Source organism: Carcharhinus amblyrhynchos, chromosome 8 (assembly GCF_965287045.1).
Source record: "Carcharhinus amblyrhynchos chromosome 8, sCarAmb.v2.hapA, whole genome shotgun sequence".
Lineage (NCBI taxonomy): Eukaryota > Metazoa > Chordata > Chondrichthyes > Carcharhiniformes > Carcharhinidae > Carcharhinus > Carcharhinus amblyrhynchos.
Window position 1 is genome coordinate 120,583,123 of NC_137331.1, and position 23,914 is coordinate 120,607,036.

Sequence of the window (23,914 nt, forward strand, 5' to 3'; positions counted from 1 at the left end):
CTATTGTAGAAAAGATATTGTTTAACTAGAAAGAGTGCAGAAAAGATTTTTTAGGATGCTACCAGTACTTGGTGGATTGAGTTATAAGGAGAGACTGGATAGACTGGGACTTCTTTCTCTGGAGTGTAAGAGGCTGAGGGGTGATCTTATAGAGGTCTATAAAATAATGAGGGGCACAGATCAGCTAGATAGTCAATATCTTTTCCCAAAGGTAGGGGAGTCTAAAACTAGAGGGCACAGGTTTAAGGTGAGAGGGGAGAGATACAAAAGTGTCCAGAGGGGCAATTTTTTCACACAGAGTGTCTGGAACAAGCTGCCAGAGGCAGTAGTAGAGGCTGATACAATTTTGTCTTTTAAAAAACATTTAGATAGTTACATGGATAAACAAAGAACAACACAGCATGGGAAACAGGCCCTTCGGCCCAATGATATGATGGGTATAGAGGGATATGGGCCCAATGAGGGCAATTGGGATTAGCTTAGGGATATTAAAAAAAAAGGGCAGCATGGACAAGTTGGGCCGAAAGGCCCGTTTCCATGTTGTAAACCTCTATGTCTCTATGGCGCTGTGAGGCAGCAGTGGTAATCACTGTGCCACCATAGGAAAGTTGTGACCACCAGTGGAAAACACTGCTGGTCACAACCGCACAATTTAAGGCCACGGTTGCTATATTACCTTCAGTCTGTTGCTTTGTCTCCGAGGGTTGTACGATTGCATCAGAAAGAGGTGTCACTTCCTTCAGGGCTTCTGAGATCTCTGGTTCAGGTTCAGCTTCGGGTTCTGGTTCAGGTTCAGCTTCGGGTTCTGGTTCAGGTTCAGCTTCAGGTTCAGGTTCTGGTTCTGGTTGTGGTTGTGGTTCAGCTTCAGGTTCTGGTTCTGGTTCTGGTTCATCAGAAAACATCTCTGCAGCAACAGGTTCGAGGCCAGCCTCAGCAGCTACCTCCAAACCTCCTACAGCTTCTGCAGGGCCTGGTTCACTAGTGACCACTTTGTCTGCGACAGTCTCAACCTCTTTAGCCTCCAGTAGATAGGAGTGATCGGCAATGGTTTCACTTTCATCTGTGATGGGGCCATTTACATCCGGAGCTATTGGTTTTCCCCCAGTGTGTCCATTAAAGGAAAGAAACAAAAATATTTTCTCCGATTAAAACATCCCCAGCAAGCTCATGTTCTTATCTTTCATACGCACATCAGCAACATTTATATAGCGCTCTGAATGAGGTAAAGGTTCCCAAACCGCTTCACATTAGCACAGCTTATTCAAAGCTTGGTCAAAGAATTGGTTTTAAGCTTCATTTTGAAAGGAGCGGAGAGAGAAATAAAGAGGTGGAGATGTGTGAGGAGAGAATTGGTCAGCTCAGGACTCAGACAGCTGAAGGTGTGACAGGCAGTGATGGAGCAAAAATGACTGGGGATGTACAAGAAGGCAGAATCAAGGAGTGCAGAGATCCTGGAAGGTTGTAGGGCTGGAGGATGTCTCAGAGATAGGGAGGGTTAAAGGTTATGGAGGAATTGTCAAACAAGGTGAGAATTTTACAACAGAGTAATTGGTGGATTGGTTTTCATTGCTGACCCAGTGGGAGGGGTGGTGGGTGAACAGGATTTAGTGAGAGTTAGATATGGGCCAGAATTTATAGAAACTAGAAGCAGGAGAAGGCCATTCGGCCCTTCGAGTCTGCTCTGCCATTCATTTTGATCATGGCTGATCATCGAATCCAGTATCCTGATCCCCCTTAGAATCATAGGATCATAGGATCCTACCGTGCAGAAGGAGGCCATTCAGCCCATCAAGTCTGCACTGACCACAAGCTCACACAGGTCCCTATTCCCGTAATTCCATACATTTACCCTGCTAGTTCCCCTGACACTAGGGTCAATTTAGTAGGGCTAATCCGCCTAACCCACATATCTATCGGACTGTAGGAGGAAACTGGGGCACCCAGAGGAAACCCGTGCAGACATGGGCAGAACGTGCAAACTCCACACAGACAGTGACTCGGCGCTGCGAGGCACCAGTGTTAATCTCTGTGCCACTGTGCCGTCCCTCTGGTTACTGCCAACGTCCCCCCATATCTCTTGATCCCTTTAGCCCCAAGAACTATATCTAATTTCTTCTTGAAATCAGACATTTTGGCCTCAACTACATTCTGTGGCAGTGAATTCCACACATTCACCACCCTCTGGGTGAAGAAATTTCTCCTCACCTCAGTTCTAAAAGGTTTACCCCTTATCCTCAAACTATGACCCCTCGTTCTGGACTCCCCCACCATCGGGAACATTCTTTCTGAATCTACCCTGTCTAATCCTGTTAGAATTTTATAAGTTTCTATGAGATTCCCTCTCTTCTAAACTCCAGTGAATGTAATCCTAATCGACTTAATCTCTCCTTATATGACAGACCTGCCATCTCAGGAATCAGCCTGGTAAACTTTTGCTGTACTTCCTCTATAACAAGGACATCCTTCCTTAGATAAGGACAGCAAAACTGTACACAATACTCCAGGTGTGGCCTCACCAACTCCCTGTACAATTGCAGCAAAATATCCTTATCCCTCTCCTCAAATCCTCTCGCTATGAAGGCCAACATGCCATTTGTCTTATTTACTCTCTGCTGTTCCTGCGCACGTACTTTCAGCAACTGATGGACAAGGACAAAAAACTCTCACTAAGTATCCACTTCTCCCAATTTACATCCATTCAAGTAATAATATATCTTCCTATTATTGCTACCAAAGTGGATAACCTCACATTTATCCACATTATGCTACATCTGCCATGCAGATGCCCACACACTCAGCCTGTCCAAATCACACTGAAGCATCTCTGCATCCTCCTCACAACTCACCCTCCCACCCAACTTTGTATCATCTGCAAATTTGGTGTTTATATATTCATTTCCCTCTTCCAAATCATTAATATATAATGTGAACAGTTGGGGTCCTGGCACAGATCCCCGTGGAACCTCACTAATCACCGACTGCCAATCAGAAAAAGATTGGCAGTCTGTACAGTCGTTCAATCCTCGCTGCCGGTGAGAATTTGGCACTCGGTCAAATTCATTGCAGCGAGACTGGATAATCCCAGCCGCAGGCAAGGTCGGGGAATCCGGCCCATGGACCACAGTGTTTTGGCTGAGGTTAAGCCTAGTGAGTGTATGAGGTGGGAGATTGGTCAGGAAAGCAGTGGAACATTCAAGTCTGGAGGTTCAAATCCATTTCACCTTCTTGACTTGTGGTGTTCTCCACTGCACCTGAACCACACACGAATGGATTATAACATTAAAGGGGTCAAAGTGACAACTCAAAGCTCAGAAAGTTGGATGGTGTTTGAACAACCTCATTTGATAACATAGAATCCCTACAGTGCAGAAGGAGGCCATTCGGCCCATCGAGTCTGCACTGACCACAATCCCACCTATTCCTGTAATCCTACAAAATTACCCTGCTAATCCCCTGACACTAGGGTGAATTCAGCATGGCCAATCAACCTAGCCCACACATCTTTGTGGGAGGAAACCACAGCACCCAGAGGAAACCCACGCAGACATGGGGAGAACATGCAAACTCCACACAGACAGTCATCCGAAGCCGGATCCCTGGAACTGTGGGGCAGCGGTGCCAACTACTGTGCCGACATGGGGAAACATCCTTGATAAAGTATAAATGGACTTTCAGAAGTTTGTCATCGAAGTTACATGAAGCAGAACTTTGTAGATTTTGGGATATGGAATTAAGGGTTGTAATTAATTGTCGAAATTGTCCAGAAGAGACAGAATAGAGTTTGGGAGTTAGGTTACTCAGATTCCATGTAGGTAGTGGTTGCAAAAATGGTACAAACCACAGGCTGAATTCTTCTGCGGTCTGAAGTCCCTCTGCCAGGTTGGAAGCAAGGGCCGAGTTCGCTCTGACAGGCAGTAGGACCCTGGGAAGACTTTTGCCGACAGCAGCCAATTAACAAGCAGCTTTTGGATCAGCTGTTGAATTGATGGTATAACCCTCCCCCCATTGCCATCCCCTCAAGAGCTGCCAGCCCAATCAGAATGCTGGTAGCTCAGCAGTGCCACCACTCCCGGTGGCCATTGCTGAGGGATGCAACTTCAGGGAGGCACATTCAGCATCTTCCGCAAGGATGGCACGGTAGCACAGTGGTTAGCACTGCTGCTTCACAGCTCCAGGGACCTGGGTTCGATTCCCTGCTCGGGTCACTGTCTGTGTGGAGTTTGCACATTCTCCCCGTGTCTGTGTGGGTTTCCTCCGGGTACTCCAGTTTCCTCCCACAGTCCAAAGATGTGTGGGTTAGGTTGATTGGCCACGCTAAAAAATTGCCCTTAGTGTGCTGAGAGGTGTAGGTTAGAGAGATTAGCGAGTAAATACGTAGAGATATCGGGATAGGGCCTGGGTGGGATTGTGGTCGGTGCAGACTCGATGGGCTATGATTTCTTTACGGGAGTCAAGGACAGGCCACCAAGTCCCTACAATGGGGTGTAGAGCAGTAGGGGGAGTGCAGATAGAATGAGGGATGGCAGTTGTTCCAACAGCAGTATCTTGTGTTTGAGACAGACATTGTCACTGGAAGGAGTGGGGGTGGAGTAAGACATGTAGCACTGATTAGGGAGCCCACCCTCTCTGGGAATCTGCTGGGTGGGCCACCAAGCTTTACCTGGCAGTCTCTCTATGTGGCAGAGGGCCCTTCCGATGTGGGCAAAATGCCAACCCTTCATGTGTTGTATGGCACTACTGCTGTGCTAAACTTTGAACAGACCTAGCAACTCAAGACTATAAAACCATGAGATTCTGTGGGCCATCAACAGCAACAGAATTGTACTTACCACCACAAATAAAAGTTGGAAGGTTGCTCACCCCAAATTTTCATGGAAAAATCTCCATAAAATATTATCTTTGCAAATAGCTAGACCACAGAGGAAAATTAAAGTGAATTCTGGGAGCTATGGCATATCATGTGGGTTTGTTCCTAAAGAATTGAATGAACTTTCTAAATTCTTATAATGTACAAGGGAATTCTTGGGGGTGCAGGGTGAGATGAAAAGTACAACGGAGTTTGGAGCATAAATAGCTTTAAACTAAAGAAGTTAATAGTACTTGCTTTGTTTAATTCTTATGTACAATAAAAAGTTTGTTTTTGAAGTCCTGTGGCGTACTGATGTCTGTTAATTATGGGGTGTACAGATTTCCCTTAAATTAATTGTCCCTAACAAGATCGTAACAAGTGTTTGAGAAGATGAATTGGTCTGATGCTGCAGTGCGATATGGAGGGAGTGCTGCATTGTTGTTGGTGCTGCATTTTGGATGAGATGTTAAACTGAGATCCCATCTTCCTGCTCGCGTACATGAGAAAGATCATCTGGTGGAACTATTTTGAATAGAAAGGGGACTGTCTTTATTGTCCTGCCCGTTAGTTAGCAAGAGGATGTTCCCGGTGGTAGGAGTGTCCAGAACCAGGGGTCACAGTCTGAGGATTCGGGGTAGACCATTTAGGACGGAGATGAGGAGACATTTCTTCACCCAAAGAGCGGTGAGCCTGTGGAATTCATTACCACAGCAAGTAGTTGATGCCAAAACATTGAATATATTCAAGAGGAGGCTGGATATAGCACTTGGGGCGAATGGGATCAAAGGTTATGGGGGTGAAAGCAGGATTGGGTTGTTGAGTTGGACAATCAGCCATGATCGTGAGTTAAGTTAAATTTATTAGTCACAAGTAGGCTTACATTAACACTGCAAGAAGATACTGTGAAACCCCCCAGTTGCCACACTCCAGTGGCTCTTCAAGTACATTAGGGGGCAATTTAGCACAGCCAATTAATTTAACCAGCACAACTTTCAGACTGTGGGAGGAAACTGTAGCACCTGGAGGAAACTCACAGAGACACAGGGAGAACGTGCAGGCTCCACATAGACAGTGACCCAAGCCGGGAATCAAACCCGGGTTCCTGGCACTGTGAGGCAGCAGTGTTAACCACGGTGCCATCGAATGGCGGAGCAGGCTCGAACGGCCAGGTGGCCTCCTCCTGCTCCTATCTTCTATGTTTCTATGTTATCTCTCCATCGATATCACAGAAAACCTGAATATCTGATCATTATCACATTATTCTCTGTGGGAGTTTGCTCATCATAAACTGATTGCAGCGTGTACCACGTTACAGCAGTGACCACCCTTCCACTTCTGTGGAAAGTGCTGGGAAGTCCGGTGCTCGGGGAAAAGTGAATGCAAATGTAAATCCTTTCCGAAGCTAATCACATTCAATTTTTCTTTCTGGTTCTTTTTTGTGCTTCGATGGTTCCTGTTGGTATTGAAACTTTCTACAGAATAAAACATCTCTGACTGGCAATAATAACAGGGAGATTTATAAGCCACTTTTTTTTTAAACACTTGGCAGAATCTGGCTCCGGCAGTATTAATTTATTAGACACACTTGCTCGATTTCATTGCAATCGCATCTTTGTAAGTTTATTGACCTGACATAGTTTGGCCCCCAACAAAATCAGAGACATAATAGCTTCTAATCCCTGTACAAAACATTGTATGATTATTCAGGCTAAGAGAAGCTGTGCTGTTGACAGTGTGTGGAGCCCTGACAGCTGTTTCCTCAGGCGTTAGAACTGCAACCTCATTACTAACAATATAAAGAAATGTATTTATATCACACCTGTCAAAATCTCATGGCATCTCAAAGCGCTTTACAGCCAATGTCCAAATTAAAAGTTGTAAGGAACGGAAAAATGTGAGATGACCAGGCAATGGCCCTGTGGTATTAACGCTAGATTATTAATCCAGAAACTCAGCTAATGTTCTGGGAAGCTGGGTTCGAATCCCATCACAGCAATTTGAATTCAATAAAAAAAATCTGGATTTAAGAATCTACTGATGGCCATTGTCAATTGTTGGAAAAATCAGTCTGGTTCAGTTAGAAAGTTTATTTATTAGTCACAAGTAGATTTACATTTATTGTGAAAATCCCCTCCTTGCTACACTCCTGCGCCTGTTCAGAGAGGACAATTTAGCATGGCCAATTCACCCTAACCAGTATGTCTTTCAGACTGTGGGAGGAAATCGAAGCACCCAGACGAAACCCACGCAGGCATGGGAAGAACGTGGAAACTCCACGCAGTCAGTGACCCGAGCCAGGAATTGAACCCGGGTCCCTGGCACTGTGAGGCTAAATCACTGCGCAGCTCACCACCATGCTGTCCCATAATGTCCTTTGGGGGAGGAAATCTGCTATCCTTACCTGGTCTGGCCTACGTGTGACTCCAGAGCCAAAGCAATGTAGTTGACTCTCAATTGTGTCTGAACAAGGGGCAACTAGGGATGGGCAATAAATGATGCCGAGACAATGACGCACATGTCGCGTGAATTAATTTTTAAAAAAGTGCCATCTTTCCAATGAAATATTAAACGGACGCCCTGCTGCTGTCTCGGGTGGATTTAGATAATGCCATTGCACTATTTTTGAGAAGAGTATGGTTGATCAGAAACTCCATAGTGTTTTATGCAGTCAGCCTAGATCATAAGTTTTGCACTTTGAATTTTGGCGTGAGTAAGCAGGCAATGTTTCACTCCAGGTATGATACAAACAACCCTCTAGGGAACTTTTATCAAACAGTTTATTTAAGAATATAGTTAACACATATAGAAAGAAAATTAGCAAAAACTTTTACCAATTACAAACAAGAGAAAAAATCTATGATATTGTATAAGCATTAAACACTCAAACAAACCTTCTTACAAACGTACACCCATCCCCGGTTTAGCACGGACAATAAGAATGCTCATGTGTTGCTGAGACTTGCAGCTTTCCAATCCCCTCTCTCCTTTGGATAGAGAATTGAAATTCTGACTTCCCCCATCCTGGAGCTCCCAGCACATCCCGAGGGAGGGATAGAGCCACTGCTGGCCTCTAGTTTCTAGCTAGCAAACTGACAGCAAACGTTTCACTCCAGAGAGGCAAGAAAAACTGCTTCCAACCTGTCAGAGTTTCCAATATCAGGGAGGGAGACAAAAACACTAATTTTCAGCCTGGACCCAACAGTTTGTAACTAAAACTGAAAGTAACTCTGGATTATGAAAAAAAAACTGTCCAAAGGACCTGACCCCCCTAAACGTTATAAAGCGACAATTCAGAAAGGTTGTAATCTCCACGACAGTGCATTAGGCCCAAATTAAAAATAAACAAAACCCTTTGCCATCACTAGCTACTTGCAAAGAATCTGAGGAGCCTAACTCTCAGTCTCCATTCTCTATCTTTTGGACAATTTCTACTTCAATTAAATACATCCCTTAATGATTCTGACAACACTAAAAGGACAACACCTCCGACAGCTTGGCAACCAACACAAAAGGTCAACCCTCTTAAAAGAACTAGGGAAGAAATTGCAGAGGCCCTTGCAGGTAAAATTGCCTCATCTCTTTCCACTGGTGAAGTTCCAGAAGACTGGATGGTGGCTAATGTTGTTCCATTGTTTAAGAAGGATAGCAAAGATAAGCCAGGGAATTACAGGTCGGTGAGCTTGACATCAGTGGGGGGGTAAGTTACTGGAGGGGATTCTGTTTAGGGACAGTCAGTATGGGTTTGTGTGGGAAGTCATGTCTGACAAATCTTTCAGAGTTTTTTGATGAGGATGGATGAGGGTAGAACAGTAGATGCTGTTTATATGGACTTTCACAAGGCCTTTGACAAGGTCTCACATAGCAGGCTAGTCTGGAAGATTAGGTCACATGGGATCCAGAGGGAGCTAGCCAATTGGATTCAAGATTGGCTCAATGATAAGAAGAGGGTGATGGTTGATGGTTGTCTCTCAGACTGGAGGCCTGTGACTAGCAGTGTGCTTCAAAGGTCAATGTTGGGAACCTTGTTATTCACTATTTATATAAATGATTTGGATGTGAATGTACAAGGCACAGTTAGTAAGTTTGAAGATGATAGTAAATTAGGAGGTGTCGTTGATAGCAAAGAAGGTTATCAAAAATTACAGGGGATCTTGATCAGTAAGGGAAGTGGGCCGAGGATTGGCAAATGGATTTCAATACAGATAAGTGTGAGGTGTTGCATTTTGAAAAGTCAGGATTTAGGGTAGGATTTATATTCTGTGCATTCAGCAATTGATGATTGGCTGTGTTTGGGGGGGTGGGGGGGGTGGCGGGGGGAATGGTTTTATCGTTTTGCGCTCTGTAATGGGCAATCTACTGGGGTGGTGATATGCTGGGCCAGGGGGCAGGGGATCAACTGGGCGAGGGAGGGGGGAGGGGGCAACTGATCAAGCCAGGAGGGACATTGATCAACCAGGATGAGGAGGGGGGGGGACAATCGACCAGGCTGGGGGTTGGGGGGGTGATAATTGATTGGGCTGGGGGTGGGGGGAGGAGGTCTGTATAATTGATTGCTGGATGATATCCAGGAGTGGGGGAGGGGTTAGGCAATTGGCCAGGGAGGCTAGTGATTGGAGGGGGGGGGGGTGGGCAATATCCAGAGATGAGGTGACTTGATAGATCTATTTGTTCTGTTGCACAAAACGGAGTGATCTGTGCAAGTACAATAGCACCCTCCAGGAAGAGCAGCCGGCTTTCCAGCAGGCTTAGGCCCTGCCCCCTTCCCCTAGTTGCAGAAATCAGATTGTGCATCATTTTTTGCAATGTGTTATAAGATTCCATTTGTGGCCTCATCAAAATAACGGATCTGAAACTCTCTTATCCATATAGACTCCGGACAGTCCTCATGAATGGAATAGTTCATCAACTCTGCACTCTCTACTTTTCTTCTCTATGAATGGTATGCTTTGTCTGTATAGCGCACAAGAAACTATACTTTTCACTGTGTGCGAATACATGTGTCAATCATAAATCAAATCAAATCAAAGTTAATGTTTCAAGTCGGATATAACTTCTTCAGACCAGAACTGTCCTGTTTGCCTCAATGTCTTGATCCAATTTTGTGTGTGGAAACAGCACAGAACCAAACCCCGTGATCTGTGAGACGACTGTGTTTTCTTTCTTTCTAATGGTCACCACAGGCGTAAGAAACTACAAAAGGTCGTGAATGTAGCCCCAATCCATCACGCAAACCAGCTTCCCGTCCATTGACTCTGTCTACACTTCCCGCTGCCTTGGAAAAGCAGCCAGCATAATTAAGGACCCCACACACCCCGGACATTCTCTCTTCCACCTTCTTCCATCGGGATAAAGATACAAAAGTCTGAGGTCACGTACCAACCGACTCGAGAACAGCTTCTTCCCTGCTGCTGTCAGACTTTTGAATGGACCTACATCGCAATAAGTTGATCTTTCTTAGCTATGACTGTAACCCTACATTCTGCACTCTCTCATTTCCTTCTCTATGAACAGTATGCTCTGTCTGTATAGTGCAAGAAACAATACTTTTCACTTAATCCTCATACATGTGACAATAATAAATCAAATCAAATGCTAATCAATAGCTTCTGAACATAAAAACTGAGACCATGTCTGCCTCGCACCTCATGATGGAGCTTTGAGACTTCCAGCTCCCCCTTACCCTCCCATCACCATCACGTTAAAAGAGGGTTAATAAAGGAAAACTAAATCCTGGAAAATTCCTCTTCAGGCAAGTGGAAGCATACCTGGAAATCAGGAGATTGGAAGGGTCAGGAGTTTTCTATGATGCGATGATTTCCCTACATTAGCATATCATTATTGAGTCTCTATTCCTGAATCATCCCGTCTCAATCAGGACCCACCCTGCCACTGGTGCCGGCAGACTCAACCCCACTCTTCCCCCCAGTTATTGGCCTTTGCTGAATTTAGGGAAACTTGGGCCCGTGGTGTTAGTGGAGTTTCACAGTTCACTCCCATAAACCTCCGGTTGGATTTATCACCTATCACATTCCTGGTTCCTCATTCTGCCCAACCTTTTTTTGTTATTATTTCAATGCCGGAAATGCAGCGGCCAATTTGTGTTTGGCAACTTCCTACCAACTGTCAGGACTGGATTATCTGATTTGAAGAAAGGTCCGCGACTTAAAATATTCGCTCTGTTTCTCCCTCTGCAGAGGCTGTCAGACTGGGATTCTCCAACCTCGCCCCGAAGCTGGGATTCTCCAACCTCGCCCATGGCTGGGATTCTCCAACCTCGCCCCGAAGCTGGGATTCTCCAACCTCGCCCATGGCTGGGATTCTCCAACCTCGCCCCGAAGCTGGGATTCTCCAACCTCGCCCATGGCTGGGATTCTCCAACCTTGCCCATGGCTGGGATTCTCCAACCTCGCCCATGGCTGGGATTCTCCAGTCTCACCCGCGGCTGGGATTTTCCAACCTTGCCCATGGCTGGGATTCTCCGACCTCGCCCTCGGCTGGGATTCTCCAGTCTCGCCCATGGCTGGGATTCTCCAACCTTGCCCATGGCTGGGATTCTCCGACCTCGCCCTCGGCTGGGATTCTCCAGTCTCGCCCATGGCTGGGATTCTCCAACCTTGCCCATGGCTGGGATTCTCCAGTCTCACCCGCGGCTGGGATTTTCCAACCTTGCCCATGGCTGGGATTCTCCGACCTCGCCCTCGGCTGGGATTCTCCAGTCTCGCCCATGGCTGGGATTCTCCGACCTTGCCCATGGCTGGGATTCTCCGACCTCGCCCTCGGCTGGGATTCTCCAGTCTCGCCCATGGCTGGGATTCTCCAACCTTGCCCACAGCTGGGATTCTCCAGTCTCACCCGCGGCTGGGATTTTCCAACCTCGCCCATAGCTGGGATTCTCCAACCTCACCCGCAGCTGGGATTCTCCAACCTTGCCCGCAGCTGGGATTCTCCAACCTCACCCATGGCTGGGCTTCTCCAACCTCACCCACAGCTGGGATTCTCCAACCTCGCCCGCAGCTGGGATTCTCGAACCTCGCCCGCAGCTGGGATTCTCCAACCTTGCCCGCAGCTGGGATTCTCCAACCTCACCCATGGCTGGGATTCTCCAGTCCCGCTGCTATGAATGGAGATTTGGTTGAGCACCAATTTCTCCTTTCTCATTGGCAGCAACAACGCAGAATTCCAGCCACTGAATATTCCCAATGATCCCTGTTTTAAGGTCCATTTTAAAGGTTGGGTGAGGGGTAAATATTGAGCAGGACACCAATGAGAATGCTCAGTTTAAAAATGAGATACTTCCGTCTAAACGGGGTAGATTCAGAAAGAATGTTCCCAACGATGGGGGAATCCTCAACTAAGGGTAATAGTTTGAGGATAAGGGACAAACCCTTTAGAACAGAGGTGAGGAGAAATTTCTTCATCCAGAGAGTGATGATGTATTTGTTATATACATTTGTGGGACATGGGTATCGCTGGCTGACCATATTGCTGTGGCCCTGGTGTCACATGTAGGCCAGCCAAGGTAAGGACGGCAGATTTCCTTCCCTAAAGGACATTAGTAAAGCAGATGGGTTTTTTCAACAATCCAGAATCATTTCATGGCCATCAGTAGATTCTTAATTCCAGATTTTTTTTAATTGAATTCAAATTTCACCATCTGCCGTGGACGGGAATCGAACCCAGGTCCCCAGGGTATTACCCTGGGTCCCTGGATTACTAGTCCAGTGACAATACCACTACGCCACCACTCCCCTTGAATATCCTTCCTATAGTGAGATGACCAGAACTGCACACAGTACTCCAGCTGTGGCCTATCCAAAGCTTTGGACAGCTCCAACATAAACTCCATGCTCCTGTACTCTGTGCTACAACTGGTAAAGGCAAGGGTCCCGTATATCTTCTTAACTACCCTATTCACCTGTCTTACCACCTTCAGGTATCTGTGGACAAGCACCCCAAGATCCCTCTGTTCCTCTGAACTTCCTGATATCCCGCCATCCACTGAGTACTCTCTGATCTTGTTATTCCTTCTTGAGCTCCAACTTTCAAGATACAAATCAGCCATGATCGAACTGAATGATGGAACAAGATCGAGGAAGTGAAAGCCTCCTCCTGAATCCATTTACACTTATATTTGTGTGCTGAACAGACCAGTGAAATGATTTGTTCAAATACAAGTACAATAGTGATAAGACGAGCCACCAGTGAGCAAACACATTTAAAAGGTGAAAGCCATATAACTCAGAGATTCAGCTGGGTTTACTTTAAGGCAGACACACTCAGAAAATCAAACAAGGATCTGCACCCTCTGGTCACACCACAGTGGTTAGCACTGCTGTCTCACAGCACCAGGGACCAGGGTTCGATTCCCGGCCTCGGGTCACTGTCTGTGTGGAGTCTGCATGTTCTCCCCGTGTCTGCGTGGGTTTCCTCTGGGTGCTCCAGTTTCCTCCCACAGTCGAAAAGACGCGCTGGTTGGATCCATTGGCTGTGCTAAATTCTCCCTCAGTGTACCTGACCAGGTGCCAGAGTGTGGCAACTGGGGCACCTTCACAGTAACTTCAATGCAGTGTTAATGTAAGCCGACTTGTGACACTAATAAATAAACTCTATACAACTGTAAACACATAGGTTTGCATACTGTCATGAATTCATGAATTCCTGGGCACTAAATCAGCTGTCTGTGGAGATCATAACATTTAAGGTAGAGAATACTCCACTGCTGATTGGTTCCTGTCCAGTAAGAAAGGGTGGGGCCCTCAGCGAGAGTTTTGATAGGTCACCAGATCAGTTCAAACGTCAGTAAATGGTTCTTCTTGAGGCAGTTTCGGGCAGTCGATCAGATGGAAGTGTCACCGACACAGGGACAGCTGTAGATCCTATTAAGTAAGTTCAAAGCCGGAAGCAAAGTAGACCAAAGAAAGAGCTGCATTTAGCAGACTGACTCCGAATGACAGGCCTCGGGGAGAAAGGTGGTATTCTGCTTGGCATGGCCACAGTGTGCTTGTGAGATAGTGTTTGAGTGCACGCGGGAATCTAAGGAGACAAAATGGAAATTCAGCAAGTTGTCCAAGTGTCAAAGCTATCCAAGCCTTTGGAGAGAATTTCAAGCTTAGAGTTTATTTATTCGTATCACAAGTAGGCTTACATTAACACTGCAATGGAGTTATCGTGAAACTCTCCGAGACGCCACACTCTGATGCCTGTTCGGGTACACGGAGGGAGAATTTAGCACAGCCAATGGATCCAACCAGCACGTCTTTCAGACTGTGGGAGGAAACCGGAGCACCCGGAGGAAACCCACGCAGACACGGGGAGAATGTGCAGACTCCGCGCAGACAGTGACCCGAGCCGGGGATCGAACTCGGGTCCCTGGCGCTGTGAGGCAGCAGTGCTAACCACTGTGCCACCCAACTTGTATAGTAGAATTTGTTTTTGTTAGTTCAAAGCCAGCGGAATCTTGTGGTTTTATTTCAAGAGCAGGTTTCTTGAAACTTTGGATGGGATTTTCCAGCCGCCCTCGCCTGAAAACCAGGAGAATCCCGCCCGACTTCGATGTATCTTTACATGCCCCCCCCCCCCAACCCTGTACTGTCCCCCCCCACCCCCCCCCCCGCAACGGGTTAGAATTCAAGTGGTGGGTGGGATGGGAGAATCCCAGCCTCAATCTTTATCCACGTTAAACAACATGTTTTTGATCCCGAGCCGGATCTTCCCCCATATCCCGGGACCTGGCCGGGGATCACAACGGGATGAAGTCACCCTCACGGGATTACATTCCACTCACAGTCCAGTGAACAGTTTGTAGTTGCTGTTTATCGACACTGAGGGCAGGATTGGAGCCTGCCAGCTGTTTAAAACAGAGCTAACAGCACAGGTATAATCCTGAATTTCTAAATTATACTCATTGATTTTTGTGTGCTGTTCCAGCCACCGCACCATCGGGACACTGGAGCAAGTGCCAGCAAGGTTCACCCGGATGTTCCCTGGGATGAGAGATCCAGCTGTGAGGAGACACTGGATAAGCTGGGTTTGGGGCAATGCAGGCTGAGGGGGAAATCTGATAGAGGTGTACAACATGTTAAGAGGCAGAGATGGGGTAGATCACAAGAATCTTTTCCCCATGGCAGAAGTGACTAAGACCAGAGTTTGTTTATTTATTTATTATGGTCACCAGTAAGGCTTACATTAACACTGCAATGGAGTTACTGTGAAAATCCCCCTGGTCGCCACACTCCGGCGCCTGTTCTGGTGCGCTGAGGGAGAATGTAGCATGACCAATGCACCTAATCAGCACGTCTTTCAGATTGCGTGAGGAAACCAGAGCACCCAGAGGAAACCCACGCAGACACAGGGAGGACATACAAACTCCACGCAGACGGTGACTCAAGGTGGGAATCGAACCGGGGTCCCTAGCGCTGCGAGGCAGCAGTGCTAACCACAGCCACTGTGCCACCCATAGGGCATAGGGTTGAAGTGAGGAGTTTAGAGGGGCTCTGAGGAAAAAGATTTCCACCCAGAGGGTGGTGGAAATATGGAAGGCGCTGCCTGGGAGGATGGTGGGGGCAGAAACTCCAGCAACATTTAAGAAACATCTGGACGAGCACTTAAAGCACCAAGGCCGAGTAGGCGATGGTTAAAAAGCTGGTAAATGGGATAGGTACAGATTGGTATTGGATGGACAGCATAGACATGATGGGCTGAAGGGCCTGTTTCTGTGCTGTATGAATCTGACTCTGTGTTCTCTGATGCAGGCCAACGATGAAACGATTATATTTTGCGAACTGCAGAAAACCAGTCAATGAACTATCTCAGATCGACAAACTCAGCATTGATTGTGGATCAAATCTTGCAACTTGTTTCTCATGAGACTCATCACCATACCAGATACTGCAATTACCAATAAAACCACTGAAAGAATTGTTGTACCCTTGGGTGTTCTATACTAAATCTCCTCTTAGTCTTCGCTTTTCCACAGATGGAAGTACCTCATCAATTTTGTTAACTGTCCTTGTAATCTTTCCTGCACTTTCTCAAGTACACCAATAATCTTTTTGTAACAGAGAGACTGTGCACAATACTCCATATGTTGTGTAACCAAAGTTATCTATCCATTTATTACTTTTCTCTTTGTATGCTATTCATCTGGAAAGAGTCCTCAACACTTTCCTTTCAATCTTTATGATTGGATTCATTTTGTGTTGCTCTCCTGAAACAACAACCGCAAGGGGAGGCGATGGCCTAGTGGTACTAATCCAGAAACTCAACTAATGTTCTGGGGGCCGGGATTCGAACCCTGCCACAGCAGAATTTAATTCAATTCACTTCACCTGACAAAGGAGCAGTGCTCTGAAAGCTCGTGATTTCAAATAAACCTGTTGGACTTTAACCTGGTGTTGCGTGACCTCTCATCTTGTCCAGCGCAGTCCAACACTAGCATCTCCACATAAGAACATAAGAAATAGGAGCAGGAGTAGGCCATCTAGCCCCTAGAGCCTGTCCCGCCATTCAGTAAGATCATGGCTGATCTGTCGTGGCTCGGTTCCACATTCCCGCCCTCTCCCCATAACCCTTAATCCCCTCGCTTATCAAAAACATCCTGACCCTCAGTACAGGCAGTAGACTGTTAGACCAGATAGAGGTAGGTCGATGCAGAAACTCTGTTACTCCAAGCTAGCTGCCAAGGCAGATAAAGAAGGTGACAGTAACATACGTGTGAGTAGACTCCATTGTTTAAACTCTTTGTAAGAAGTCTCACAACACCAGGTGAAAACCCAACTGGTTTATTTGGAGTCATGAGCTTTCAGAGCGCTGGTCCTTCATCAGGTGAGTGGAGAGTTGGGTTTCACAAACACGGCATACATAGACAGAGACACAATTGCAAGATAATCGTGGTAATGCGAGTCTTTACAGGTAATCAATCAAGTCTTTACAGGTACAGACAGTGCGAGTGGAGAGAGGGATAATCACAGATTAAAGAGGTGTGAATTGTCTCAAACCAGGACAATTAGTAGGGCTTTGCAAGCCCAGGTTAAATGGTGGGAGTTATATGTAGGGTGATATGAACCCAAGATCCCAGTTCAGGCTGTCCTCATGTATGTGGAACTTGGCTATGAGTTTGTAGACTCTTTGTAACATGGGCGGCATGGTGACACAGTGGTCAGCACTGCTGCCTCTGAGGGCCAGGGACCCGGGTTTGATTCCCGGCTTGGATCACTGCCTGTGTGGAGTCTGCACGTTCTCCCCGTGTCCCCGTGGGTTCCCTCTGGATGTTCCAGTTTCCTCCCACAGTCCAAAAGGCAGGTTAGGTGCATCGTCCAGGCTAAATTCTCCCTCAGTGTACCCAAACAGGCACCGGAGTGTGGCAGCTAGGGAATTTTCACAGTAACTTCATTGCAGTGTTAATGTACGCCTACTTTGTGACACTAATAAATAAAATTCAAAAAAAAAGAGAGATTCTGCCTCTTGCGCATTCACTGACTTTAATCACTCTGTCATTGGCAGTCATGGCCTTCTAGCTACTGAGGCCCTGAATTCTGGAATTGTCTCTACAAACTGAGCAGAAGTAGGTCATTTGGCTCTTTCACACCAGCTCCATCATTCAATAAGATCTCCACTGCTCTGAGTGTAGTTTCATCTTCACTTTCCTGTCTGATTCTCATGCCTCTCAGAAAGCAAACTCAGCCTTGAGTCAATTCGATGGCTCAGCTCTGTGGGGAAGAGGATTCCATAGGCTCAGCATGCTGAGGGAAAAAAAAATCCCTCCTCGCCTCATTCTTAAAAAGGAGAACTCTTAGTTTAAATGTGTAAGTCACAGGTAGATAGATTTCTGATCAATAAGGGGATTAAGGGTTATGGGGAGCAGGCGGGTAAGTGGAACTGATCCACTTCAGATTAGCCATGATCTTATTGAATGGCAGGGCAGGTTCGAAGGGGCTAGATGGCCTACTCCTGCTCCTATTTCTTATGTTCTTATGTTAGTTTTAATCTGTGTCCTCTGGTTTTGGGTCCCCTGGTTTTAGGTTCCCCCACAATAGGAAACATCCTCCCTATAACCCCTATCAAGTCCTCAGGATTGTATATACTTCACTACCCTTTTCTTAAACCCTACCTCTTTAACCAAACTTTTGGTCATCAGTCCAAATATTTCCTCGTGTATCAGATTCTACCTGATAACATGCCCATGGGGCACTTAGGGCCATTTCCTTATGTTAAAGGCCCTATATAAGTACAAGTTGTTGTCATGTTGTAGGGGAGGCAGTGGTGTAGTGGTATTGTCACTGGACTAGTAATCCAGAGACTCAGATTAATGGTCTGGAGACCTGGGTTCAAATCCCACCCTGGCAGATGGCGAAATTTGAATTCAATAAAAAAAAATCTAGAATTAAAATTGGCAATTGTTGTTTAAAAACTCTTCTGGTTCATTGATCATAGAATCCCTGCAGTGCAGAAGGAGGCCATTCGGCCCATTGAGTTTGCACTGACCACAATCCTACCCAGGCCCTCTTCCTGTGGACCCCACATGTTTACCCTGGTAACACTAGGGCCATGGCCAATCAGCCTAACCAGGACATCTCAGGGAAGGAAATCAGCCACCCTTCTCCAGTCTGGCCTCCCCATGATTCCAAATTCACAGTCAAGGTGATCCGCCCTCTGAAATGGCCCAGCAAGCCAATAGGTCATTTTCAGATGGATGGACAATAAACGTGAATGCCCACAGCCCAAGATTGAATTTTAAAAAAGACTCACGCACACTGTTTACAGAGAGTCACAGCTCCAATAAATGAGATAACAATTCTCTGAGAGGGAAAAGCATAAATAATTCATCTTGTAACTTGAACTAATTGGAGATCTCTTTAGTGATCTCTAAACAGGTGACAAAAAGTCACAAGTTAGTCCACAATTCTCCAAGTGGGATGCATTTTAAAGTGAAAAATAAACGTGAAAATCTCCCTATAAATAAAAATAATTGCTGCTAATTCAGCTGACACCCAACTGATGGATCGCGTGCCTAACTAAATCAAGGTGTAGTTTCTTTTTAAGCACTGAAACAGATTATCAGTAATGGAAAGCTAGGCTAATGTTTTCTCTGTGACATTGTCTCTGAGCTCCACAGTAAGTATAAAGGGGTTTCTTTACCCTAGCTCAGGTAGATGGTCACACCTTAATGGGTGGCACAGTGGTTAGCACTGCTGCCTCACAGCATCAGGGACCCGGGTTTGATTCCCGGCTTGGGTCACTACCTGTATGGAGTTTGCATGTTCTCCCCATGTCTGCGTGGGTTTCCTCTGGATGCTCTGGTTTTCTCCCACAGTCCAAAGATGTGCGGGTTAGGTGGATTGGCCATGGCAAATTGCTGCTTCATGTCAGGGGGAACTAGCTAGGGTAAATGCATGGGGATAGGGCCTGGGTGGGCTTGTGGTCAGTATAGACTTGATGGGCCGAATGACCTCATTCTGCACTGTAGAATCTATGATTCTTAACCCATTTTACTTTCCCCGATATCAGAAGCAAAGCACTACAGCTATTGGAAAACTAAAATGTGGAGAAAATGTTGGAAGAGCGCACTAGGTCATGCTGTGTACACGGAGAGAGAGGAAGGAGGCAGAGTAATAGATCCCATGGCGCTATTCAGAGAAGATCAGCCGAATTCTCCGCATTCTGAAAGGGAACATGGTCCAGAGAGATTGCTGGGGCTGGCGCTGGGTTTACCTTCCCTACCTGTGGTCCCCTGCTTTGCTTTAAGAACTTTCTCCCCCACTCATGGCAGGGAGCCTCCATTTAACTAGTGGTCTCCTTATGAGAGGGGTGGGGCGGGGTGTCACTCCACCATTGACAAAGTGCTGATATAAGAATCACAGAATCACACAGTGAGGATGAGGCCATTCAACCCATTGAGTCTGCACCAACATACAGGAAATACCTGGTCTCCCACCCAATCCCACTTGCCAGCACTTGGCCCATAGCCCTGAATGTGATGATGTGCCAGGTACTCATTCAGGTACTTTTTAAAGAATGTGAGGCATCCCACCTCCACCACCCTCCCCGGCAGTGCATTCCAGACCCTCACCATCCTCTGGGTAAAATAACATTTTCTTCACATCTCCCAAACCTCCTGCCCCACACCTTGAACCATGTCCCCTCGTAACTGATCCTTCGACCAAGGGGAACAGCTGTTCCCTATCCATTCTGTCCATGTCCCTCGTAATCTTGAACACCTCAATCAGGTCGCCCCCTCCAGTAAAGCACAACACAGTAAAATGTCCTTATTAGGACCATTACATATGCAGATGGGTTAACTTGTTGCCTGCCGCTTTGGGGTGAGCATCCTGTCTGCTTTGCTTCCAACCATTGGTAAGATATCCTGGCAGAGGGACATGGTTGGGGAGCCAAACGACATTGTGTGGCTGGTTTTGCCAGCTCCCCCCCACCACCACCCCTGTATCTCTCTCCCTGCTCCCTGAGGTGGGGGGGCAGGGGGCTAAAATTCAGTCCCAAATCTCTATTTCTCTGCACAGATGCTGCCTGACCTGCTAACTACTTCCTGCATTTTCTCTTCATAATTCTTTACCTGATGCTGTCTGATAAGCGATCCATTGTCAGCAGATCTCAACATCCGTGGGGTTACCATTGACCAGAGACTCAATGGCTCACAGTGGCTACAAGAGCAGTTCAGAGACAGTGAGTACTGTGGTGAGTAACTCACCTCCTGACTCCCCGAATCCTGTCCACCATCTACAAGGCACAAGTCAGGACTGTGACGGAATACTCCCCAGTCTCCTGGATGGGTGCAGCTCAACAACACTCAAGAAACTCAACACCATCCAGGACAAAGCAGCCCCACTTGATTGCTACCCCTTCCACAACCATTCACTCCTCCCGCACTTGGGCCCTACTTGGAATACTGTGTACAGTTCTGGTCACCCTATTATAGAAAGGATATTATTAAACTAGAAACAATGCAGGAAAGATTTACAAGGATGCTACAGGGACTTGATGGTTTGAGTTATAAGGAGAGGCTGGATAGACTGGGACTTTATTCCCTGGAGTGACAGAGGTTTAGGGTGATCTTATAGAGGTCTATAAAATAAGGAAAGGTATAGACCAGCTAGATAATTAATACCTTTTCCCAAAGAGAGGTGAGTCTAAAACTAGAAGACATAGATTGAAGGTGAGAGGGGAGAGACAGAAAAGGGTCCAGAGGAGCAATGTTTTCACACGGAGGATGGTGAGTGTCTGGAACAAGCTGCTAGAGGTAGTAGTAGCGGCGGGTACAATTTTGTCTTTTCAAAAGCTTTTAGACAGTTACATGGGTAAGATGGGTATAGAGGGATATGGGCCAAACACAGGCAATTGGGACTAGCTTAATGGTTAAAAAAGAGGCAGCATAGACAAGTTGGGCCAAAGAGCCTGTTTCCATGCTGTAAACCTCTATGACTTTATGTCTCTTCCATCAGCATTGTTTAATGGCATGTGCCACTTGGTCTCAGTGTGGGGTATCTGACCACAGTTGATCTGTTGGTTTACATGAACTATGTATTTACTGAGGACATTATAATATAAAGTATATTTTGTAACTTCTGTTATCCTTCAAAGTCTATGTACATCTGTGAAGATATAGGTGTGGTGAAGGAGTTAGACAGATTTATAATTGGTAATGGGTTGAAGGGTTATGGGGAGAAGGCAGGAAAATGGGGATGAGGAGCATATCAGACATGATTGAATTGTAGAGCAGAGTTGATGGGCCGAATGGCCTAATTCTGCTCCTGTATCTGATCAACTTATTGCAGCACAGGAACAGACCCTTCGGTTCTCCAAGCCTGCACCAACCATGTTGCCCGACTGAACTAAAACCCCTACCCTTCCGGGGATCATATCCCTCTATTCCCATCCTATTCATGTATTTATCAAGACGCCCCTTAATCTCACTATTGTATCTGCTTCGACTACCTGCCCCAGCAACGAGTTCTAGGCATCCACCACCCTCAGTTTGAGAAATCTGTCTCCTTTAAACCTTGCCTCTTGCACCTTAAACCTGTGCCCCCCTAGTAATTAACTCTTCCACCCTGGGAAAAAGCTTTTGACTATCCACTCTGTCCATGCCTCTGATAATCTCGTAGACTTCTATCAGGTCTCCCCTCAGCCTCTGTCGTTCCAGTGAGAACAAACCAAGTTTCTCCAACCTCTCCTCATAGCTAATGCCCTCCATACCAGGCAGCATCAAGGTTCACTGTCTGCAGTTTCCCAGTTTTTAAAGAACCTCTTAACCCGCAAAATTAATTTGGATACAAAGACTGTGGGAAATTATTTCAGCATTTAAATTGCAAAGGAAGAAATTTGTCCTCAATTGGTAATCTTTGTGTGGATACAAAGCAAAACAAAGAGGTTATTACAGCTGCTAATCACACAGGCTGTTTAACCAGAAACCGAACAATAAAAAAGCTGTTAATATTTTAAAGGAATTCTCTCAGGACTTGATTGCACATTTGTTTGAAAGTCCTTTAGAAAAGCATCAAAACCCAGAGCCTTTCACAGGTGTTCAACTCAGAAGAAATCTTGTGAGTCTTTGGAATGGTCAAATATTGTCTGACTTTGTCAGAATTTCTGGCCTCTGATTAAATTTTGTAGCCACAGTATTTATCTTTTTTAAAAAAAAGTTTATTTATTAGCAAGGCTTACAAAAACACTGCAATGCATTGCAACCCACTGTGAAATTCTCCTAGTCGTCACATTCCGGCGCCTGTTTGGGTCAATGCACCTTAACCGGCAGGTCTTTCAGAATGTGGGAGGAAACCGGAGCACCTGCAGGAAACCCACACAGACACAGGGAGAACGTGCAGACTCCACACAGACAGTGACCCAAGCCAAGGATTGAACCTGGATCCCTAATGCTGAGAGGCAGCAGTGCTAACCACAGTGCTACCGTACCATCCCAATGCCTATCTGGTTAGTCCAATTCAGTTTCTGGTCAATGGTAATCCACCAGAGAGGGGGCATTAATCCTTTTGACTGTCAAAGGGGATTGGTTAAACTCTTCCTTCTTAGAGATGGTCATTGCCCGACACTTGTGTGGCATGTTATTTCCCATTCAAGCCCTATTATTGTCCAGGTCTTGCTGTATATGGGCACAAACTTCTTCAGTATCTGAGTCAAGAAAGGAACTGAAAATTATCCAATTATTAGTGAACATCTCCAATTCTGACCTGATGATGAGAGGAAGGTCATTGATGAAGCAGCTGTAGATGGGTGGACTCAGGGTGGTACCCAGAGTAGCCTTTGTAGCAATGTCATCGCCGCTGAGATGATTAGCCTCCAATAACTACTGCCACCTTCTGGCTCCAACCAGTAGAGTTTCCCCCCGATTCCCATTGACTTCAGTTTTGCTCAGGCTCCTTGATGTTACACTCAGTCAATTGCTGCTTTAGTGTAGAGGGCAGTAACTCGCAACTCTTTTTTTGTCCAAGTTTGGGCCAAGGCTTTAATGAGGTCTAGAAGAGAATGGGCTGGGTAGAGCCCAAACTGAGCATTGGTGTATAGCTTCTTGGTAAGTGTCCATTATTCTGCTGACAATGGAGGATAGACTGATGAAGCTCTGGCTTTCCATTTGCTGCTGTATTCCAAGTAGCTGTTAAATTGTATGATTGCTCCCACAATGGGTTACAGTCCCGATCCAGACATTTGACCCACATAATCCAGGCTGATACTCCAATGGGGGACTGAAGAAATCCTGAACTATTGAAGGTTCAGGTTAAACTGAGGTTATTTCCCCTCTTCGATGAACATAATGGATCCTCTGGCATTATTTCAAAGAAGTGCTCTCTACCAAAGACCAATATTTATCTATTAAACAATATCACTAAAAGCAGATTCTCTGATCATGTCACATTGCTGATTGTGCTATAGTGAAGAAAGCCCACTGATGCCTCTACTTTCTCAGGAGGCTGAGGAAATTTGGCATGTCAGCTATGACTCATCAGCTTTTACAGAAAGCATTCTTTCTGGTTGTATCACAGTTTGGTCTGGCTCCTGCTCTGTCCTAGACCGCAAGAAACTACAAAGGGTCGTGAG

General features: G+C 46.1%; 1 protein-coding gene across 1 annotated transcript in view; it reads right to left on the bottom strand.

The window, feature by feature from the left end:
- The window catches only part of LOC145347098 (uncharacterized), a 40,231-nt gene that overhangs the window by 12,368 nt on the left and 3,949 nt on the right, over positions 1-23,914 (bottom strand). The window contains exon 2 of the mRNA XM_080195015.1: positions 677-1,087. Within this exon, the coding sequence (XP_080051141.1) occupies positions 677-1,087 (411 nt within the window). The remainder of the gene's footprint in view (positions 1-676; positions 1,088-23,914) is intronic.